This window comes from Thermobia domestica, chromosome 5 (assembly GCF_964235325.1).
Source record: "Thermobia domestica chromosome 5, izTheDome1.hap1.1, whole genome shotgun sequence".
NCBI classification, from domain to species: Eukaryota; Metazoa; Arthropoda; class Insecta; order Zygentoma; family Lepismatidae; genus Thermobia; species Thermobia domestica.
The window spans coordinates 194,509,892-194,529,682 of NC_137458.1; the positions used below are offsets into that span (position 1 = coordinate 194,509,892).

The 19,791-nt window shown below is 34.6% G+C and overlaps 1 protein-coding gene across 2 annotated transcripts in view; it reads left to right on the forward strand.

Moving 5' to 3' along the window:
- g (adaptor-related protein complex 3, delta 1 subunit-like garnet) overlaps positions 1 to 19,791 on the forward strand; it is an 895,910-nt gene that overhangs the window by 73,636 nt on the left and 802,483 nt on the right. For both annotated transcript variants that reach the window (XM_081759537.1, XM_081759539.1), the window contains exon 3: positions 9,121 to 9,249. In XM_081759537.1, the coding sequence (XP_081615663.1) occupies positions 9,121 to 9,249 (129 nt within the window). The remainder of the gene's footprint in view (positions 1 to 9,120; positions 9,250 to 19,791) is intronic.

The window sequence follows — 19,791 nt, forward strand, 5'->3', positions numbered from 1 at the left end:
GCATCGAGGAAACGGTAACTGTAAAGGATTGTAACATTCCTGGTTGACCGAAATCGGCGACAAACAGCTTAATGTTGCAGTTATTTGTTGAAAATATTCAACTTAGCATTCATAAAACTGCTGAGCAACATGACATTAGTCACATTTCTGCGAAAAGAATAAAAAAAAAAAAAAAAAAAAATGAAGTTCCACCCGTACAAAGTTCATCTGATATACCAGCTGGATGAATGTCTTTGATCGGGATGTAGAATTTTGTAAAGATATGATGAAATAAATCAATGATGATCCTACTTCTCTTACTAGCAATGTGTTCCCTGAAGTCACGTTCCACCTAACCGGTTACATTAACAGAAGTCATTGCAGGTTTTGATTTGACAGCAATCTCATTGGTCCTTTCAAACACGTTCTACACCTTGAAAAGTTGAATATCTGGGCGGTAGTTCTAAATATACAATAATTGGTCCCTTTTTTATTAATAACAATTTGACTTCTGAACCGTGTGAGGAGATGCTTCGAAATCAAGTAGTTGCAACAATAAGAGACACTGCAGGAGACAATTTTGCCACAGATGGTTTCAGCGAGATGTGCAGGACCGCACAACCGTGTAAATATGCGGCAATTTCTTAATACGGAATTTCCTTAATAGTGGATTTGCAGAAGAGGTTATATTGGGTAGCCCTCTGGTTCTCTGTTCCCCTGATTTATCGCCAGTGTACTACTTTTTCTGGGTTTATCTAAAAACCCAAGTATATCAAACAGTGCCAACCACTTTGGATAAACTTCGTCAAAGGGTTATTGATGATTTTGCTCTTATTGAACAGGGCGTCATCAGGAATGCAGTATTTGTGTTTTACCATCGAATTGGTCACTGTCATACCAAGAAAGGTGCGCAGTTTGATCACATGCTGTAAAACATCAGTTACACTTTGTTCATCTGCTAATTTTAGATTTACTACGTGGCTAGTAAAGGTGATGTGTAGTTACGCATTCTGTAACTAGGGTAACAGTAAATCTAGATACCAGGAAACGAAGAGAGCACAATGTTTCTTTCTTTCTTTCTTTCTTTCTTTCTTTTTTTTTTTTTTTTTTTTTTTTTCATTCTCTACATCATGTGAAATGGAATTTTCAACGAAGTTAGGGTTATGTTAAATCCAGGTGTATGTCACCCATCCCTAACAATTAAACTAACCTTTGAGAATGCATTTAAGAAGCAAATGGATCTCCTGGCTGTGGAATGTAAAAAAAGACTGTGCCAAGAATGAGATTATCAAACTGATGTATTTTGAATTACAAATGGCACTCATCTTGGGCAACTTTGACAAGAAACACAACAAACATGTATTTATAAACAAAAAATAATTTTGAGTTTTCTGTCACTTAACATAAGCAGCATGTCATTGTTACTAAACACACGTGAGTTATTAACTTTTGAAATCGGGAGGATCATTTACAATAGCCCTGTATATCAATTAAGTTTCTTTGCGCTTTATCTGGTTTTCTAAATTTGTTCTTCTGTGAAATCTCTTTTGTCATTTTTGCTTTTCCTACTATTGTGAAATAATGATTTTATTTAATCTGTCCGTGTCCAGTGATATTTATCAAACATATTTGTCTACTTGAGCTTTACAATTCTAGGGAAGACGTTTCTTATTGCAAAACACAAAAACTTTCCTTTTCGTATCGTATTGGCCTCCCACGCTCGCATTGAAATGTAAATAAAAGCAATTTTATTTTATGCTAAGCCTTTTTAAAATATTGGACACGTATTTCGTGCTTTTTAATTGCACGTGTATTTCTGGAGATATTTAGTTTATTATCCATCCCAGGTAGCGTACGATGATATTTCTTTTTGTGATTACAGCGTCATCTAGGCGGATAACGAAAAGCACTTCAAGTAAACTTTGTGTATTTTCGGTCGCAGAATCAGTCTGCAACAAAAATAGGGAATTTCCATTTAAAACTTTCAAGTTGGTGGCCCCTGGGGCCCTATGATGGGACCCCTGGCGGAACATGTTGTTTACAGAATTATATAGGCCCCTAACATGTATACATTCTTACGTAATTAGTCTTGTATTTCAAACCCATGCTATGCAGAAGTCTGCTTAGTGTTCTGCTGCTATGTGGGAATTCGTAGTCCGTTCCGGCTGTCTTTCGCTTCATAGCATGGGGCATACTAGTCAACCTCCTAGAAAACATGTCAGTTGATTTTGTAGGTACGCCATCAAATTTTCACTAAATATTTTGGGCTTTCAACATCAAATACAGTTTAGGTTAGCTTACTTTGAGAGACTACAATTCTACTTAGACATTTAAAAAAAGTTCTCCGTACTAAGTTTTTAAATACTTTTCATATGGCGTATGGAGAACAGAATCACGATGAGTGTCTTTTGGCGTTATTTATGCTATGGCATCGAAAACTATTTTAAAGAAGAAACTGAAAACACGGGAAAGTAAGCGAATCAATTTAAAGTTTAGTTTTGTAACGGGGGCCAAAATTAGGTAAAAAACACCATGTTTACAGGAGAAAGAAGTTGATGTTACGTAGGGGTAACTAACCTAACCTAGTTTAAACCATCAAAAAATACAGAAAATATAACAACTAAGTAGAAATTTTAGGCAAAGAATTCTGGCCCCCAATTCAAAAATCCTAACAATCTAAACCATCAAAAATACAGAAAAATAGCAACAAAATACGAATTTTAACCACACCTGCATAAGATTTTCTTAACAAACCTAGCAGATATTCGGTATTGGTTAAGAATACCCCGTCTTAAAAGTGGTAATTTTACGGTTAAAATAAGTAAGTACAAAAGAGTGTTATTTGGGATATTAATTTTCACTGTCAGTGGTTTTCTGCACAATGTAGGAAACCACCGTTTTATGCTTAAAAGTTTAATTTTAATAGTGTCAAACCAATATGAGGAATTTAGTAGAGTTAAAGGAAGTAAATATGAAACTAAGTACTACTTGTACTATTCTGATAATGCGCGTACATTCCGTTGATGACGCTCCTTCTTCCTACAGACCCCTCGTGAGTCCCCCTCCTCTGTTACTGCCCTGACTTGGTTAAATAGCATTCTCGCTTTTAGTTCTCAGTCTTTTTCCCACAGTTTTTTATGGCATACGTCTGAACGCGTATTTGTACCTGTACGGTGAAGCCCTCGTGATGGTAATCTGCACACATAAACGCAACCCCTACCTACCCTAAGAGCAACTTTTAAGGGACTATGAGTGAATTTGGTGATGAAATAATTACATATATTATAGCAGGATAACATGTAATCATTTACAGCGCAATTCAGTTTGCACACAAAATTATCAATCTGGACGTAATTTATTTGGGCATGTGCCAGGGTAATAACAGTTCGGAACGTTCTATTAAAGTAAGTTAAATCATATATATTTAATTTGATAGACCCTTTTTTCTTAACCTACGCTCGATATTCTTACATATTATCAAATTAATATTTATACCTATCATTGCCTCAAAATTTAACAATAGTCACGAGCATATAAGCACTGTAAATACATAAATCGTGCATATTAACAACAACATTACTAACAATATCTTCTAGCATAATATTTGCTTTTGTTTATTATGATAATGCACACTGAATATTAGATAAATATCGAAAAGATTAGTACTTAAATAGTTAATATTTTTTCTGACCAGAGTGTGCGCTTCTTTATTAAAATTAAATTAATTCGTAACAGTTTCCCTAACGTAACGTTATCTTCCTCATACGTTAATTGGTATATGTATGTTCATATTAATGTAGGTAATAGAATAAATATATCATAATAATCAATTATTTATATATATATATATATATATATATATATATATATATATATATATATATATATATATATACAATGATGTTTTGGATGACGTGAGACTTAAAAAAGAGAATAATGCGATATATAAGCATGTAAAAGAAACAGGACATGATATAGATTGGGAAGGGGTACAAGGTTTAGAAAAAGAGAGTAGAACATTAGTAAGAAAATGGAAAGAAGCGAAAAGGATTAAGAGAGAAAAAAAGAGAATGATTAATGAATTGGACAAATGGACTTCAAGTTCATGAATTATGGAATAGGTTGTTAGAAAAAAAAATTGGAGATTAAAAATTCACGGATAAGAAAAAGTATATTATGAAACATAGAATGAAGAGGAGACGTTTAATTCAATTGATTTTGGAATTAAGAAGAAAAGAAAGAGAAAAATAATAGTGATTGTATGTATATAAATATTAATATAAACAGTTATAATATAAAATTTGAAAATGAAACTATAAATTAAAAAAAATAGCTGATTGTTATGTATTATAAGTTCAAAATTATATAAAAAGCAACAATTAAAATATTATTGTATATGTATATCAATAATTGAATATTATGATGTCTATTATCTACATTAACTATTCTATCAAGCCTTGTTTCCATTTTGTACTAATACACAATAACACACTGAGCAGGACTATGTGATAATATGTAAAAAACAGTATCACGTAACAGTTTCAATACAATAACTGTGTCTTCATCAGATTTCCACTCCTTCTCTTGTCTTGGAGGAGTGGAAGTCTGAAGACACAGTTATTATGTTGAAACTGTTACGTGATACTGTTTTTTACATATTATCACATAGCCTTGCTCAGTGTGTTATTGTGTATTAGTATCTACATTAATATGAATAATTAATCTACATTAATTATATATATATACCAGTTAACGTCTGAGGAAGATAACGTTACGTTATGGAAAATGTTACGAATAAATTTAATTTTAATAAAGAAGTACATACTCTGGTCAGAAAAATATTAATTATTTACGAAAAAATTAATAAAAGATATTTATTCAACAACTGCCACTCTATCCCACGACGCAACATAGTTGTTTTGTATTTTCCTGTAATCAACTATGGCTCTGATCGGCTTGATTGCTCTTGAATTGAATTGTTTAGAACAGGACCGGAACGAAATCTCTTGAACGAAAGTATTAAAGACAAAAATGACGTCAGTGATAGCGTCTTTATTAAATAGTCTTAAATGGTCTTGAACAAGTCTTGTTAAAGCTTTCTTTGACTGTATAGAGAAAGCATTATCTGTGAAAGGGTTTCTAGGTTTTTGTTAACAGATGTGTAAAATTCCGGATACGAAAACCGAGCCTGTCTTCCAGATTTTAAATCCAAAAGAATGACACTAGATCCTTATGAATTCCATTAAGTCTGACTCAGTTTCCCTGCACTTTTTTTACGAATAGGGTTGGAAATTGTATGGCAATTACTCTCGTATTCATACCTTAATTTTGCAGCCTATATGATATACGATCAGAATGTAGCTACGGCACAGGAAATTGCTGTAATTTTGAAGTGGCAAATCTGATACTTGATTTATATTTTAAAACTAAAAGATAGCTTCGGTGACGATCCATCAGTGTTACATGTATTGCTAATAGTTTCACTGCCGACCCGATTCCCTAGACACGGTAAATTGCCTTGTTAAAATATAAATTTAATAGATCAGAAAGTAGAAAGTAAACCAGAATTTGAAGCGACAACATGAGCGTTAGATATTTTGCCGCGGACGCAGCTAGTTTTTATTATTTTTATTTTTTAAAAGTAATTTGTGAATAAATGTTTGAAATGACGAATCTATTTTTGATTTGTTTTCAAATTAGGAGCCAAAGCTAAATTAAATTCCTATTTGAAGATAGTTACGCAGACGCAGAATTTCAACAGGGGTTTCAAGCTTCTAACTTCATATCGTTTCACTATTTTTATATACATATTACGCCACTGTTTAAATAAATCATTTTAAGTTAAATTTTTATCTTTCATCAGAACATCTCATTACATTTTATGAGCTGCATCGTGGCTAAGCGGTTAGCATACTCGCATTTGGTGTGGGAGACTCGGGTTCGATTCCTGGCGAAAGTTCGTGTGGTTCGGATTCCCCGTTAATCAGCAGGTCCCGTCTCATATAGCGTCGTTGCTGATAGGGACGTTAAACTCAAAATCAACTCACCTCAATTCAAGCATAATATCAAGTTTTCATGTTATGAACATACATGTTACGAAATAATAGTATTCCACTCATTGAAAGGAATAGTTAAATACGATTCGTCTAAATACGCACTTCTTAAAAGTTCAGTAGCCTAGATTTGCGTTAAGCGAAGTTATTGCAATTGATTATTGTTTATAAAAATACAGAGAAAGTTTATAGAGTTAGTGCTATTTTCTCTGCTACATACGTACGTTCCGGGGTGAGGTAAGAAAAGATTGTTAGTGACATGCTCGCCGTTCCTGTGTGGCTAGGAAACCTGGGTCTCACGAAATTTGCAAGTACGAACAGTTGTCGGGCGGGTGTTGTCATGGATCAGAGGAATTCTAGAGCGTAGCCTTCCTCTTTGCCGATTTTGAATGGGACTTGGCAGATTATTCAGTGTTTGGCAATACACATCTTCTGTTGTTGTCCTAGTTCCAAGAATTGCACAAGAATCACAACCCTTTAGTCCCAAAATACGGCTGCCGTAATTTTCTTAACTGATGGTGTTTGAATATCTTCGCTTTAGGAGAACCAGAGTGGCGCTATTGCATTGATTGCTGCTTTAACTCTCCAGTGACGTACGATAGTCATGTTTCATCTCGCGTCACTATGTGAGAAAAGAAGTCATCCCCATCTTTCGCCAAGCGGGCCAAAATTTCACATGCATTTGTTATTTTTTAATTTTTGTGAGCGTCTCTCAGCAGTTTTGGCACCAATCTCGCTCACAATTTGTGATAATTCAGCATGTCAGTCACAATTTGATGCAGACACTCCTGCAAACTCTTTGTTGTATTCAATTATTACGATCCGGCGATTGGATTACACTTTCTCGTTAACACGTTCCACCAGATCGTCCATCTGAACACTAGATCTTTCGCTACGCTCATCATGAATTCTTGAACACTCTTCTGGAAACACTCTGCATCAGTACCTAATCTTCCCTTCACTCATTACTATCAGTCCATAAATGGCACGCGACTCCCAATCGATGTCAACTGTATTCTTTGATTTGGCGTTTAGAAATCGTATGACAGATCTCATTTCAGAATCGGCGCGATTTTGTATTACGACAGTCACTTTACCTTACTGCTACTCGCACGTACCCAACTCCACTTGAATGATTCTATCTCTGTTGCAAGGACAGAGTTCTGGGCCATGTTCCTGCTTATGCTCAACTTCTTCAGTGCCACTAAAATTTATCGATCCTTTTTGACGTGTGCCTTGTACAAAAGAAAGTGGCAAGATAGTTTTCTTATTCTTGAGATATGCGTTTCAATATTTTTTTTTTAAAGGTAAATTGAAAATAGTCATGCAACTATTATATTTGATGTTGGCTGGTCTGATATGGAATGATCTTATATAATTTTCGAACAGGTGCAATTGTTTGTTCAAACTCATTCAATGAGAAAGAAAGAGTTAAGTTTGAAATATGTAAGAAAATCTGTTGTACCATTGTCTAATATTTGACTTTGATGACTGATTTTTATTCTAATGTAGAATTCCTTCAAAGTACCAATTCTTGACTAGTTTCGTATTATGTGTAATATGTCTTATTAAAGATTTTAAGAATTTAATTCAGTATCGGCATGGCAAAAGGAAAGAAGTATACAGTGTGTTCCACAAGTTGCGTTGGATATTTTATTCGGAAACTAAACTGTAGGGTAGAAATCACAGATGTGGGTAGAAGAAAATACTATGGGAGCATACCTGCCTGCATTTTGGAGTCATTTCAAAAATTTCAAACTGAACAGGGTCATGAGATGCATATTTCAGATACATCCACGGCTAAAATTTGGAATAAAACTTGTTGGTAAAATCAATTTTACAAATCTGTTACAGGTAGGAAACTATAGATAAAAATATTTGTTAGTGTTGCATATTTAGCGAAACTTAATTCCCCGATAATTTTCTCTGCTAATCCTAAAACTTGTTAAACCGTGTCCATTTTTTTAAAATGAAATTATACAAAGATGGCGAACGGTACTTGATGTATATCGATAACATTTCCTCCCATCCAAATTAATATGTTTACAGCTACCTCTATTGCTCACATGTTTCCAGTTACATGAAATCTGTTTTGGCTTTTGCAAACTGTGTTTTAAGCTGCACCGATCCTAAGTTGCCTATCTAAAAGTACTCTTAACCTTCATCCGCTCGCGCCGAGGGCAATTTGACCGTCATCGATCATTCACATTTTTCAGCATTGTGCATGATGCAAAGTGTATGTTTTCGAGTAATTAGGTTTAGTAAATTAAAACCAATCATTGTTGACCAAAAATATACATTTAAATTAAATTACAACACTGCTAAATATGAATGAACACACACTGAACAAAACACGAAATAACAGAATCTAAACTAATCAACATCCAGGTCATTGCCCTCGTTCTGAGATTGCTGGCATGCAAGTAGTAGTAATGGTTGAGTGCTTTCTGGACACGTTTTGTCTACAATCATTACATTCAAGGCGAGTTCTGTTGTTTAATCTTGACCCGCAGATATAGCAAATTCCTCTTCGGATTGGTTACACTGGTTCATCATAGGTAGTTTGCTTTCTGTATTGTGCCAAGAACAGCAGCAAATTTTTTTGTAAAGTTGAGATTTTAACTTTCAGGTTTTCATTTATTAGTTCTAATGCTAACTCGTAGAGATATGGTCTTGTATTATTTATGATGTTAAGGCAGTTAAAAATATAACAGCGAATGAAAAATAATGAAACTTTTACACACATTTTTATGTGAATGCGAAACAAACAAACAAAAAAAAGTCACGTTTTCGCTCGCGCTGACGGCAGATTGGCCGTCCACCCTCCACTACCAACTTTGGGATTGTACTGAGCCGCAAGTAATCGCTCGTTAGACTGTAACCGCACATAATGTAGAGGGTGGAAGTGTAAATAGAGAATCACACCCCTCCAGCCATAATTCTAGAGCTCTGGGAAGAAGGGCACAAAAACTATAAAAATGACGGCCAATTTGCCGCGGGCGCGAGCGGATGAAGGTTAACATTTCATAAACTTGGTCCATAGTCTTGTGATTATATAATGTGTAATATGTTTATGAATTTATTGCAGCTACAAATGTTGGGGTACGACATCAGTTGGGCAGGATTTAATATCATAGAGGTGATGAGTTCGTCTAAATTTACTTACAAGCGGATTGGATATCTTGCTGCATCACAAAGCTTCCATCAGGATACGGATGTAAGTATTAAATTTGTCAGAAAACTCCGTTGGGTCGCTGATAACGGAATACAGTTTAAATTACTATAGCAAGTTCGAAAAATTCATAGGAAGTAAAAATTTATAAGAGAAGATGAAATTTGTTTCCTAACAACCATAATTCTGGTAAAATAACAATACATATAGTTTTCCATTATATTGCATGATTATTATATAATATGTGATATATTACAGATTCTTATGACAGTTCAAAATTTCTGTTGTTTCTTATAATAATTCCTCATGTTAAGATTAAATACGTTAACAATTATATACAACTTGTATTATGATCACTTTGGATGGTAAAGGATATCAACGTAACAACTAAGCTCGAGAATCGCATTTGCAATCTGTCCAGCCCTCGTGCATTGACAGCTTCGCCAATAACAAACTGAATGCATACACAACTATCCGCACACAAACGCTGTTATTATGCAAATTGTGATATGATTCAAACAAAACGAAGTTCTGTTTCAGCCTCACCACAAACAGCCACAGTAAACAACAATATTAGGAGTTATATTGAAAGAAATATACTCAGCAATTCGATTTTATTATGACGAACATATAAAAAATAGTATAGGCGGACTAATTAATAATTAACCCCGAGGAAAATATCGGAGAAATTACACATACAATCTAATTCATTATATATTTCTTCATATGTTTCTAAGTTTATTCCACTTATTTACAGACGGTATACATACAGGTTGGAAAAAGGAAAAGAAAAGAAAAAATATTCACTACCAAAAAATTGGACATGGTGTCAAGCAGGCATCAGTCTCAAGGCACCATCTTACCCAATGGATGCCGCTTTTCCCGCTTCGTTCACGAAGCCCCGTCCACGGGTCTAGAGCCCCAGGCGTAAAATGTAATCTCGAACCCCTAAATTCATACAAAATTTTATTCCTCATTGGCTGGAGCATTATTATGACGTATAAGCAAAGTCTAGAGAACGTTATCGCTGTAGTTCCCACGGATGAGGTTCAAATTTGAATAGAGAATCTATTGTGACGTAAAAGAAAAGAAAATGCAGAAATGAAAATTAAATGTACTTCTTTAAGTTCATTACACAAAATAAAATGAATGTCCTTAAAATTATTTGATAATAAAGATTCATTTTCATTCAGAACCCTGGATCACTGTAAAACACATTATAGCAGAAATGACACAATAAACAGAATATTGAGAGTTCACTCAGTTCACCTGCATATTCAAGTGTTAAAAGAAGAAAATCACTGACGCGAAGATTAACTTGAAATATTGATACATATACGTATAAATATATGAAGAAGAAAAAATGATGAACTAATATATATAAAAATGAATATCACTGTTATATATCACTAAGTCACTAACATTGTTCGTTCAATAACACGGTTCACAGTCGAAGTCCGTCACTAATATTCAGTACATCAGTTCTCACATTTTCCTTTTTCACAAACTCCAGACATCTGCTCCCGTTCTCTTTCCATACGAATGGGGCTAGGATTCCTTCGGTGGAAGGTCGGTTTTGTCCTCTTCCCATACAGACAAAACGCTTCCTTTGTTGATTAAAGTTCTGGAAGGTTTTGTAGATATATGACATATATATGACGGATGCCGTATAATAGTATTGTGATCGAAATAAAATAAAGTGTTTCCATTTCATTAACTTTCGAGATATCTATTAGTCTCCAGAATAAATTAGATATCTATTAGTCTCCAGAATAAATGAAGATGACATGACTAAAAGTAAGTGTGACCTGCTTCATAAATGTTGTGCTGAACTTGACAACATTCAAACTCTTAGTCTAAAAGTTTTAGACAACAAATGTTAGTTTATTAATATTCTGTGTAATATAATTGTATATTTATTTTTGTAATAATAAAAATAATAGTGTTCTTCACTTTAAAAGACGAAAATGTTCTTTTACTTTCTTCATGTGACTTGTATTTATAAGATAAAATAACTCAGGGATTTGGATAGAAAAATTAACTTAGGAATGGTTAACCAAACATGTAGACTGCTTTATTTATTTCCTAAAAAAGAAATAAATAAATGACGAACATATAAAAAATAGTATAGGCGGACTAATTAATAATTAACCCCGAGGAAAATATCGGAGAAATTACACATACAATCTAATTCATTATATATTTCTTCATATGTTTCTAAGTTTATTCCACTTATTTACAGACGGTATACATACAGGTTGGAAAAAGGAAAAGAAAAGAAAAAATATTCACTACCAAAAAATTGGACATGGTGTCAAGCAGGCATCAGTCTCAAGGCACCATCTTACCTAATGGATGCCGCTTTTCCCGCTTCGTTCACGAAGCCCCGTCCACGGGTCTAGAGCCCCAGGCGTAAAATGTAATCTCGAACCCCTAAATTCATACGAAATTTTATTCCTCATTGGCTGGAGCATTATTATGACGTATAAGCAAAGTCTAGAGAACGTTATCGCTGTAGTTCCCACGGATGAGGTTCAAATTTGAATAGAGAATCTATTGTGACGTAAAAGAAAAGAAAATGCAGAAATGAAAATTAAATGTACTTCTTTAAGTTCATTACACAAAATAAAATGAATGTCCTTAAAATTATATGATAATAAAGATTCATTTTCATTCAGAACCCTGGATCACTGTAAAACACATTATAGCAGAAATGACACAATAAACAGAATATTGAGAGTTCACTCAGTTCACCTGCATATTCAAGTGTTAAAAGAAGAAAATCACTGACGCGAAGATTAACTTGAAATATTGATACATATACGTATAAATATATGAAGAAAAAAAAGTGATGAATTAATATATATAAAAATGAATATCACTGTTATATATCACTAAGTCACTAACATTGTTCGTTCAATAACACGGTTCACAGTCGAAGTCCGTCACTAATATTCAGTACATCAGTTCTCACATTTTCCTTTTTCACAAACTCCAGACATCTGCTCCCGTTCTCTTTCCATACGAATGGGGCTAGGATTCCTTCGGTGGAAGGTCGGTTTTGTCCTCTTCCCATACAGACAAAACGCTTCCTTTGTTGATTAAAGTTCTGGAAGGTTTTGTAGATATATGACATATATATGACGGATGCCGTATAATAGTATTGTGATCGAAATAAAATAAAGTGTTTCCATTTCATTAACTTTCGAGATATCTATTAGTCTCCAGAATAAATTAGATATCTATTAGTCTCCAGAATAAATGAAGATGACATGACTAAAAGTAAGTGTGACCTGCTTCATAAATGTTGTGCTGAACTTGACAACATTCAAACTCTTAGTCTAAAAGTTTTAGACAACAAATGTTAGTTTATTAATATTCTGTGTAATATAATTGTATATTTATTTTTGTAATAATAAAAATAATAGTGTTCTTCACTTTAAAAGACGAAAATGTTCTTTTACTTTCTTCATGTGACTTGTATTTATAAGATAAAATAACTCAGGGATTTGGATAGAAGAATTAACTTAGGAATGGTTAACCAAACATGTAGACTGCTTTATTTATTTCCTAAAAAAGAAAAAAAATAAGTTAGCACCGCACCACTAACATGCACTGACATCATTAGATTCCTCGTACATGTTATATAATGTGCATAGTCAAAAATATACATATAAGCAAAACATTATAATATGTAAGAAATTTGATTGCAGAAGTTGAGTATATTACGAAGATTTTAGTATATACATAGTAACATAATGACGACACACCAACTATTAAGTATAAAATATCAACAAAGTTGACAGAAGAATGGAAAATATCGATATGAAATTGAATGATAGGATGACTTCGAAGTGTCCAAATTTCCCACGATGCGCCAAGCTGTATTCCACATGGAAGTGAAGTGTGGCTACTGGACATAATCAATTTACCATTTCAATTGATACCTAATTTACCATTTCAATTGATATCTTTTTGTTCATCAATTTCTTCCATTTTCGGTGTGATAACCAAAATGAGTTAACATGAATTCTTCCGGTTTAACATTTAAATAGAGATGCAAAAAAGCCGGCTTTTTTGTATCGATGGTTTTTTTCACATAAAAAGCCGGCTTTTTTGGAAAAAAACCGAGAATTTTGGAAATTTTGGCTTTTTTCATTTTCATGATTTTTCTATCCAAATAGCTTTCTTATAGTATATTCTATAGTTAGATAAGTTTTCCACGACCTGAATGCCATATTTAGCTCTGTAATTCACCATCAAGATGGATGGAGCACATATTTTACGAATTAAAGCTAACATGAAGAATGTTGTATTTGAGGGCAATTTTATAGGTTATTTAACTTTATTTTAACTTTTGAGTTATCGACATTTTTTCCTTCTCTAGATCATTTTAGTTTGTCATCCGTGTTTCATTTCTAAGAGCTTAGTACTCCAGCTTCTAGCACGAAAGTTAAACTTACGTTTTTCTATATATCCGTCAAAGCATACGTTTTTCAATATGTCCGTCAAACCGTATTTCCACATTTCTGTTATACTGTAGTTGTGCAATGATTTAGCAATAATTTTCCAGATACAACCTTGAATACCAATTTATACAAATAATCAATAGCGGATTTAGAAAAGTACTTTGGGAGGGGTTTCTCTGATTGTTTCGTTTTCTAAAAAGTCCTAATTTTCTTTGGGAGCAGCTTGAAGTTTATGAGTACAGGCATAACTAATATTTCGTTTCGTTTATATGTTTAGCAATAATCTTCCGGATACAACCTTGAAGATCATTTTATACTGAGAATCAGTCGCGAATTTAAAAAAGTGTTTTGGGAGGGGTTTTCTTACTACTAATGTTTAGTTTTTCTAAACATTCGTAATTTTTATTTGACGGGAGCTTAAAGTTTATGAGTAAAGGCATAACTAATAGATATTTCGTTCGTTTTAGACATTCCACAACTTTGGAGAACAGGCTTCAGTCCGAAAGACCGATCCTCTAACCTTCGCAAAACCGTCACTGCTGGTAATTAGTAATAATAACGATTTAAAAACAATAAGAAAGGAAGTTGGCCAACTCCTACACTCCTAGTCAGCTAGTACACGCACTATTTCTACGTTCTCAGAAGGAATAAAGGAAGGCTTTGTCAGAATGGTCGAATGCTGGGTTGAATCCCGGACTTCTCGATAGAAGCGCAAAAGCCAACCACTCAGTCACGTTTGTTGTGCAGTTGTATTTAGCTTAACTTAAATATATTCCGTAGTCTTTTTTTTTTTTTTTTTTTTTTTTTTTTTTTTTTTTTGTTCCGTAATGATATGTTGAATCCCTCTTCTTAAAAATTCAGAAACCTTGAGGACTGGGTAAACCGTGATGGTGGTCAAGGGCGCCCATGTTGTGGTTTCCAAGAAGGGGCAAGTATAAGCGACGTTTCAAAAATAGTTTCAAATTTTGCTGTAACTAATGTAAAAATCCTATTGGATTTTCAATATTCTGAAGTACATTTTCCTCTAGGGGGGGCAAGCGCCCCCTTAACCCCCCTGATGGGCGCCCTTGATGGTGGTTATAAAAAACTTGACTGTAGAATTTCAAGAATATACAGAACCATGTGCAGCCTTTAATTGTATCATACAAATCTAAGTATTTCTCTTATGTTTTATTTTAATTTTATTTTGTTTCAAAAAGAGGGTATGGAATATTTTGAAGTAAAAATACTACATACAATTTTGCTAGTTATTTGTGTATTTTTTGAAAGAAGTTTTTACTCTTAGGGTTGGCTCGTTTACACCAGCTGTTTTTTTTTTAAATAACTGGTTTAAACTAAAAAAAATTAAAAGAACAAAAATGCGAATCGTGTGAACTTCATGGTGACGTTTCACATGTCAAACCATCTGCATTAGTCTTATTTCCTTTTCACCTTTTAATCAAGGTGTCCCATGTTCAATTCTCGGTCGAACCACAACCCTTTTTTCATGTGTAAACCAAGTTCTCTTTCGGATGTCACTTTAAGCGAAAGTCTTCTCCTTGATAACCTCGGTATTACGTAAGGATGTTAAGCCTAAACATACAAAACGAAACCAAATTATATATTTCTGCATGCCTGTTGTTTTATAAAGAAGCGAAGGTTGCTTAAATATATTGATTAAAATTGGTAAAATTTATCGATTGCCTACTTAGCTTCCAACATTAGCTTGGATTGGACCTTCAATGATACCTACATACTAAATTTGTAATTTAATACCTCAGTTTTAGAAAAATAAACACACTGCTGAACAAGACTGCACTTATTTAATATAAAAACACATTTACACGTGACGTTTCGATCTTCTATCCAAGATCCTCATCAGACGTACACTCACGTCTGATGAGGATCTTGGATAGAAGATCGAAACGTCACGTGTAAATGTGTTTTTATATTAAATAAGTGCAGTCTTGTTCAGCAGTGTGTTTATTTTTCTGATTTTATTCGTAAAACGTTGACTATGATTGTGTGTCACTCAGTTTTAGCGTACTGATTATAATACGTTGACCTTTAAATTTTAGATGCAAATTAAATTTTACAGGATTTTCCTGTTATTGTTTTACATTTAAAAGAATGACGGGATTTTCCCGATGGCTAGGGCGGGAGTTTCTCAATTTAAGAAATTTACTGACCGGACTTCTTTAAGCTTATGGGACCTCTTCCAGCATAACCCCGTTGTTGAATAATAACACCAAGGCGAAACAAACTTATTTCTGTGAATATGTAATATAAATACATAAAGCAAAATATCTAAATCAAAAAACCTGGTTTAAACCCCAAAAAAGCCTGGTTTAAACTGCCCCCTCAAAACGGGTTTTTGGCATTTTCAGAAACAACCATGGTTCTTGCCAGCTCTGCTTACTTTTGTATATAGGAGGTTAAAATGTGTTTATTATATACATTGGTTAATCCTTTGGAATTCATAATGTAAAAATGTTGAAGTAAAATTGTTTAAAATATCTTTTCGAAATTCATGGTTTACTTTCGAGGTTTTATATTATTATCGGCATCAACCACTAATTAAATGACTTTCTGTGGTATAGAGAAGCGAAACAAAGTCTGCTTTATCGATTTAAAGCAGAATTTTGAAAAAAGCCCAAAATTTCCCAAGCAAAAAAGCAAAGCAGAAAAAACCGAGTTTTTTTTCCAAAAAAAGCCGGTTTTTTTCCGAGCCCTTGCATCTCTACATTTAAATGTAATTCTGCTGGAGCAACACCCGAACTGCCACTAATGGTGAAATTTAATAACAAGCAAGCTTGGCCTACATATTCTGACCACAATGAATGAGATTCACGACACAGCACACGTAAAATACGTTCTAGATCTCTTATGAAAACATGTAATAGCTTACTGGAGAGATGGTAAGGTGTCATCATCATAGGTATTCTGCCTTTATTAGCAGGTCACTTGCCGCAGCTGAGAAGCTTCCATGCTCCACGGTCCTCCGCTAACTTCTTCGTCTTCGCGTATGATCTTTCTGTTTTTATATCATCCATTAATTGTAGTCTCCTTCGCCTCCTCCCTCTCTTTCCCGCCACCATACCCTCTAGGACGTCCCTCATGATACAATCTCTTCTTAGGCAATGTCCCAACCAGTTTCTCTTCCTCTTCCTAATATCTAAAAGTGTTCTTTTCTCACCCACCATTTCTAACACTCTCTCATTCGTTTTCCGCTCGACCCAACTAATTCTTTCCATTCTTCTCCACACCCACATTTCGAAGGTTTTCAGTCTATTTTCATCACCTTTACGTAATGTCCACGTTTCTGCCCCATACAGTACAACACTCCACACGAAGCATTTTATGAGTCTTTTTCTCAACTCTTTATTCAAGGTCCCACAAAACATACTTTTCTTCCTCCTAAAGGCTTCTTTCGCCATTCCTATCCTTGCTTTTATTTCACGTTCGCACTTCATGTTATTACTAAGAATACTACCCAGATATCGAAAACTATTCACTTGTTCTATTTTCTCCCCTCCTACTTTTATATTTGACACCGACCCCTTCGTTCCAATCACCATGGCTTTTGTCTTTCTAACATTTATTTTCATCCCATATTCTTCAAAGCCCTTTCTCATTTTTTCTAACATTTTATTGATTTTCTTTTCAGATTCTACAACAAGCGCCATGTCGTCTGCAAATCTTATGCATCTAATCATTCTACCTCCTACCGAAATGCCATCATCATCATGTAAACTCTTTTTCGCTATCTCTTCTAGATAGACATTAAATAATGTTGGCGAGAGGCAGCATCCTTGTCGAACTCCCCTTCCAATTGCACTCTCTTCCGCCAGTTCTTCCCCTATCCTAAGTTACTTGTTGGTTCATGTATAAGTTTTTTATAAGTCTTCTATCTTTCCATTCCAACCCTATCTTCGTTAGAACTCCCAACAACAATTTCCAATTCACGCGGTCAAAAGCCTTTTCTAGATCAATAAATATAACATACACCTCTTTCCCTTTTTCTATAAATCTTTCACCGATCGCCTTTAATAATCCAATTGCATCTCTTGTGCCCTTGCCTCTTCTGAACCCGAACTGCTCCTCCTCAACTTCTTTATTTGTTCTTTCATATATCCTTCTGTTCAGTATTCGGAGCAGAATTTTAGCTGCATGAGATATGAGACTAATAGTTCTATAATCCTCACATCTCTTTGGTTTCGATTTCTTAGCCATCGGTATCATGATCGTTTTCAGAAAGTCTTTTAGCCATTCTCCTGTTTCATATATTTCATTACATAGTCGCCACAATTCTTTCTTTCCCTTCTCTCCTATATTTTTAATGAATTCGATTGGTATGTTATCTATTCGATTGGTATGTTGCCTTTCCATTCCTAATCTCAGATATAGCCTTTTCAAACTCATCCCTAAGAATACTAAATCCTTTATCATCTTTGCCTACTTCATTTTCTACTTCAACATTTAGGCTGTACGGTCTATCCCTACTCTCATATAAGTCTTCAACGTATTCTTTCCACCTTCCTATGACCTCATTTCTCTCGCTGACTACCTTCCCATTCTTATTTTCTACTGCCATCATAATACCCCCTTGTTTCCTCCGAAATTCCATAGATTGCACCTCGTTGTACATTTCCTCATATTTCCCAACTCTTTCTAATTCTTCTATGTCCTCGCATTTTCTTTTTTAAAACTCTTCCCTCGCTCTGTCTGTCTCTCCGTAATTCATTATTTAACTTTCTGTACATCTTTGTGCCCTCTTTTGTATCAACCTGTTTCCGCATCTTCCCCTCCCTCATTTTCTGTAACATCTGCTCTGTAACCCATGGTTTCTTAGCAGTTTTGTGTTCGCGGTAACCTAGTGCTTCTTCTGCAGCCTGCTGTAAGCAACGTTTAATATGTTCCCACTGTGCGTTACTACCTGCACCTATTCTTTCCTCGGTTGAACATTTTTCTTCGAATTTTTTAACGAAAAGATTTCTTATTTCCTCGTTTTTCAACTTTTCAGTATTCAACACTTTGTTACCTACTTTTCTACTGCCTACATTTTTCAGTTGAATATCTACTTCGGCCAGCACAAGATTATGATCACAGAAAATATCAGCTCCGGGAAGGGTCTTCGCGTTCTTTAAGCTATTCCGATACCTGTCCTGAATTATAACATAGTCTATCTGATATCTTCCGCCGTCTATTGGTAATTTCCATGTATATCTTCTTCTCTTGTGCTGATTGAACCAAGTGTTCCTAATTACTAGTGAATTCTATCTACAGAAATTCACCAGTCCCTCTCCCCTCATTTCTTTCGCCTAAACCATCTTTGCCTACGATACTACCTTTCTGTTTTTCTCCCACAACTGCATTGAAATCTCCCATTAGAATTATGCATGCACCGTTCTTCTCCCTATCTATAATTTCTCCTATTTTCTCATAATTTTCCTCTACTTCTTCATTTGCATGCGAAGTCGTCGGTGCATATGTCTGTATCACCACTAGATCCTTCGTTTTCCCTTTAAGTCTTAACATCATAACTCTATCATCAATAAATTCTACTTTCACTACCTTCTCCTTTAAGCGCTTTCCAAGAATTATTCCTACGCCATTATGACCGCCCTTTTCTTTACCTGAATAAAACATTTATACCCTTCGCTGTTCAATACCCCATTACCTTCCCATCTAACTTCACAAACGCCTACCAAATCTAAATTATTTTGTTTCATTTCTTCTTTAAGATTTTCTAATTTTTGTCCCTGTAACATAGTACGTACGTTCCATGTCCCTATCCTAAACCTTTTGCTCTTCCTTGACTTTCTTTCTTTCTCTATCTGTCTTCCCCCCATTATTACTTTCTCGTCCAATAGTCCTTCCCAAGCCATCACCCTCCCGGAGATCCAAATGGGGGGGGGGGATATTTTACCTCCGGAACTACATTTTGACCTGCGAAAGACCATTGTTCATATGTTCTCTTTTTGCTCCCAGTAAACTAGGGAAAATAGAGTGGTGGTTTCCCGTTGCCTTCCACCCCGTAGTATCCCAGCCGTTAAAGTCACTCTGACCACGCCTGGGATTAATGTCCAAGTTGCTATACCAATCACTATGATTTCCGCCAACTTGGCTACTGGAGAAC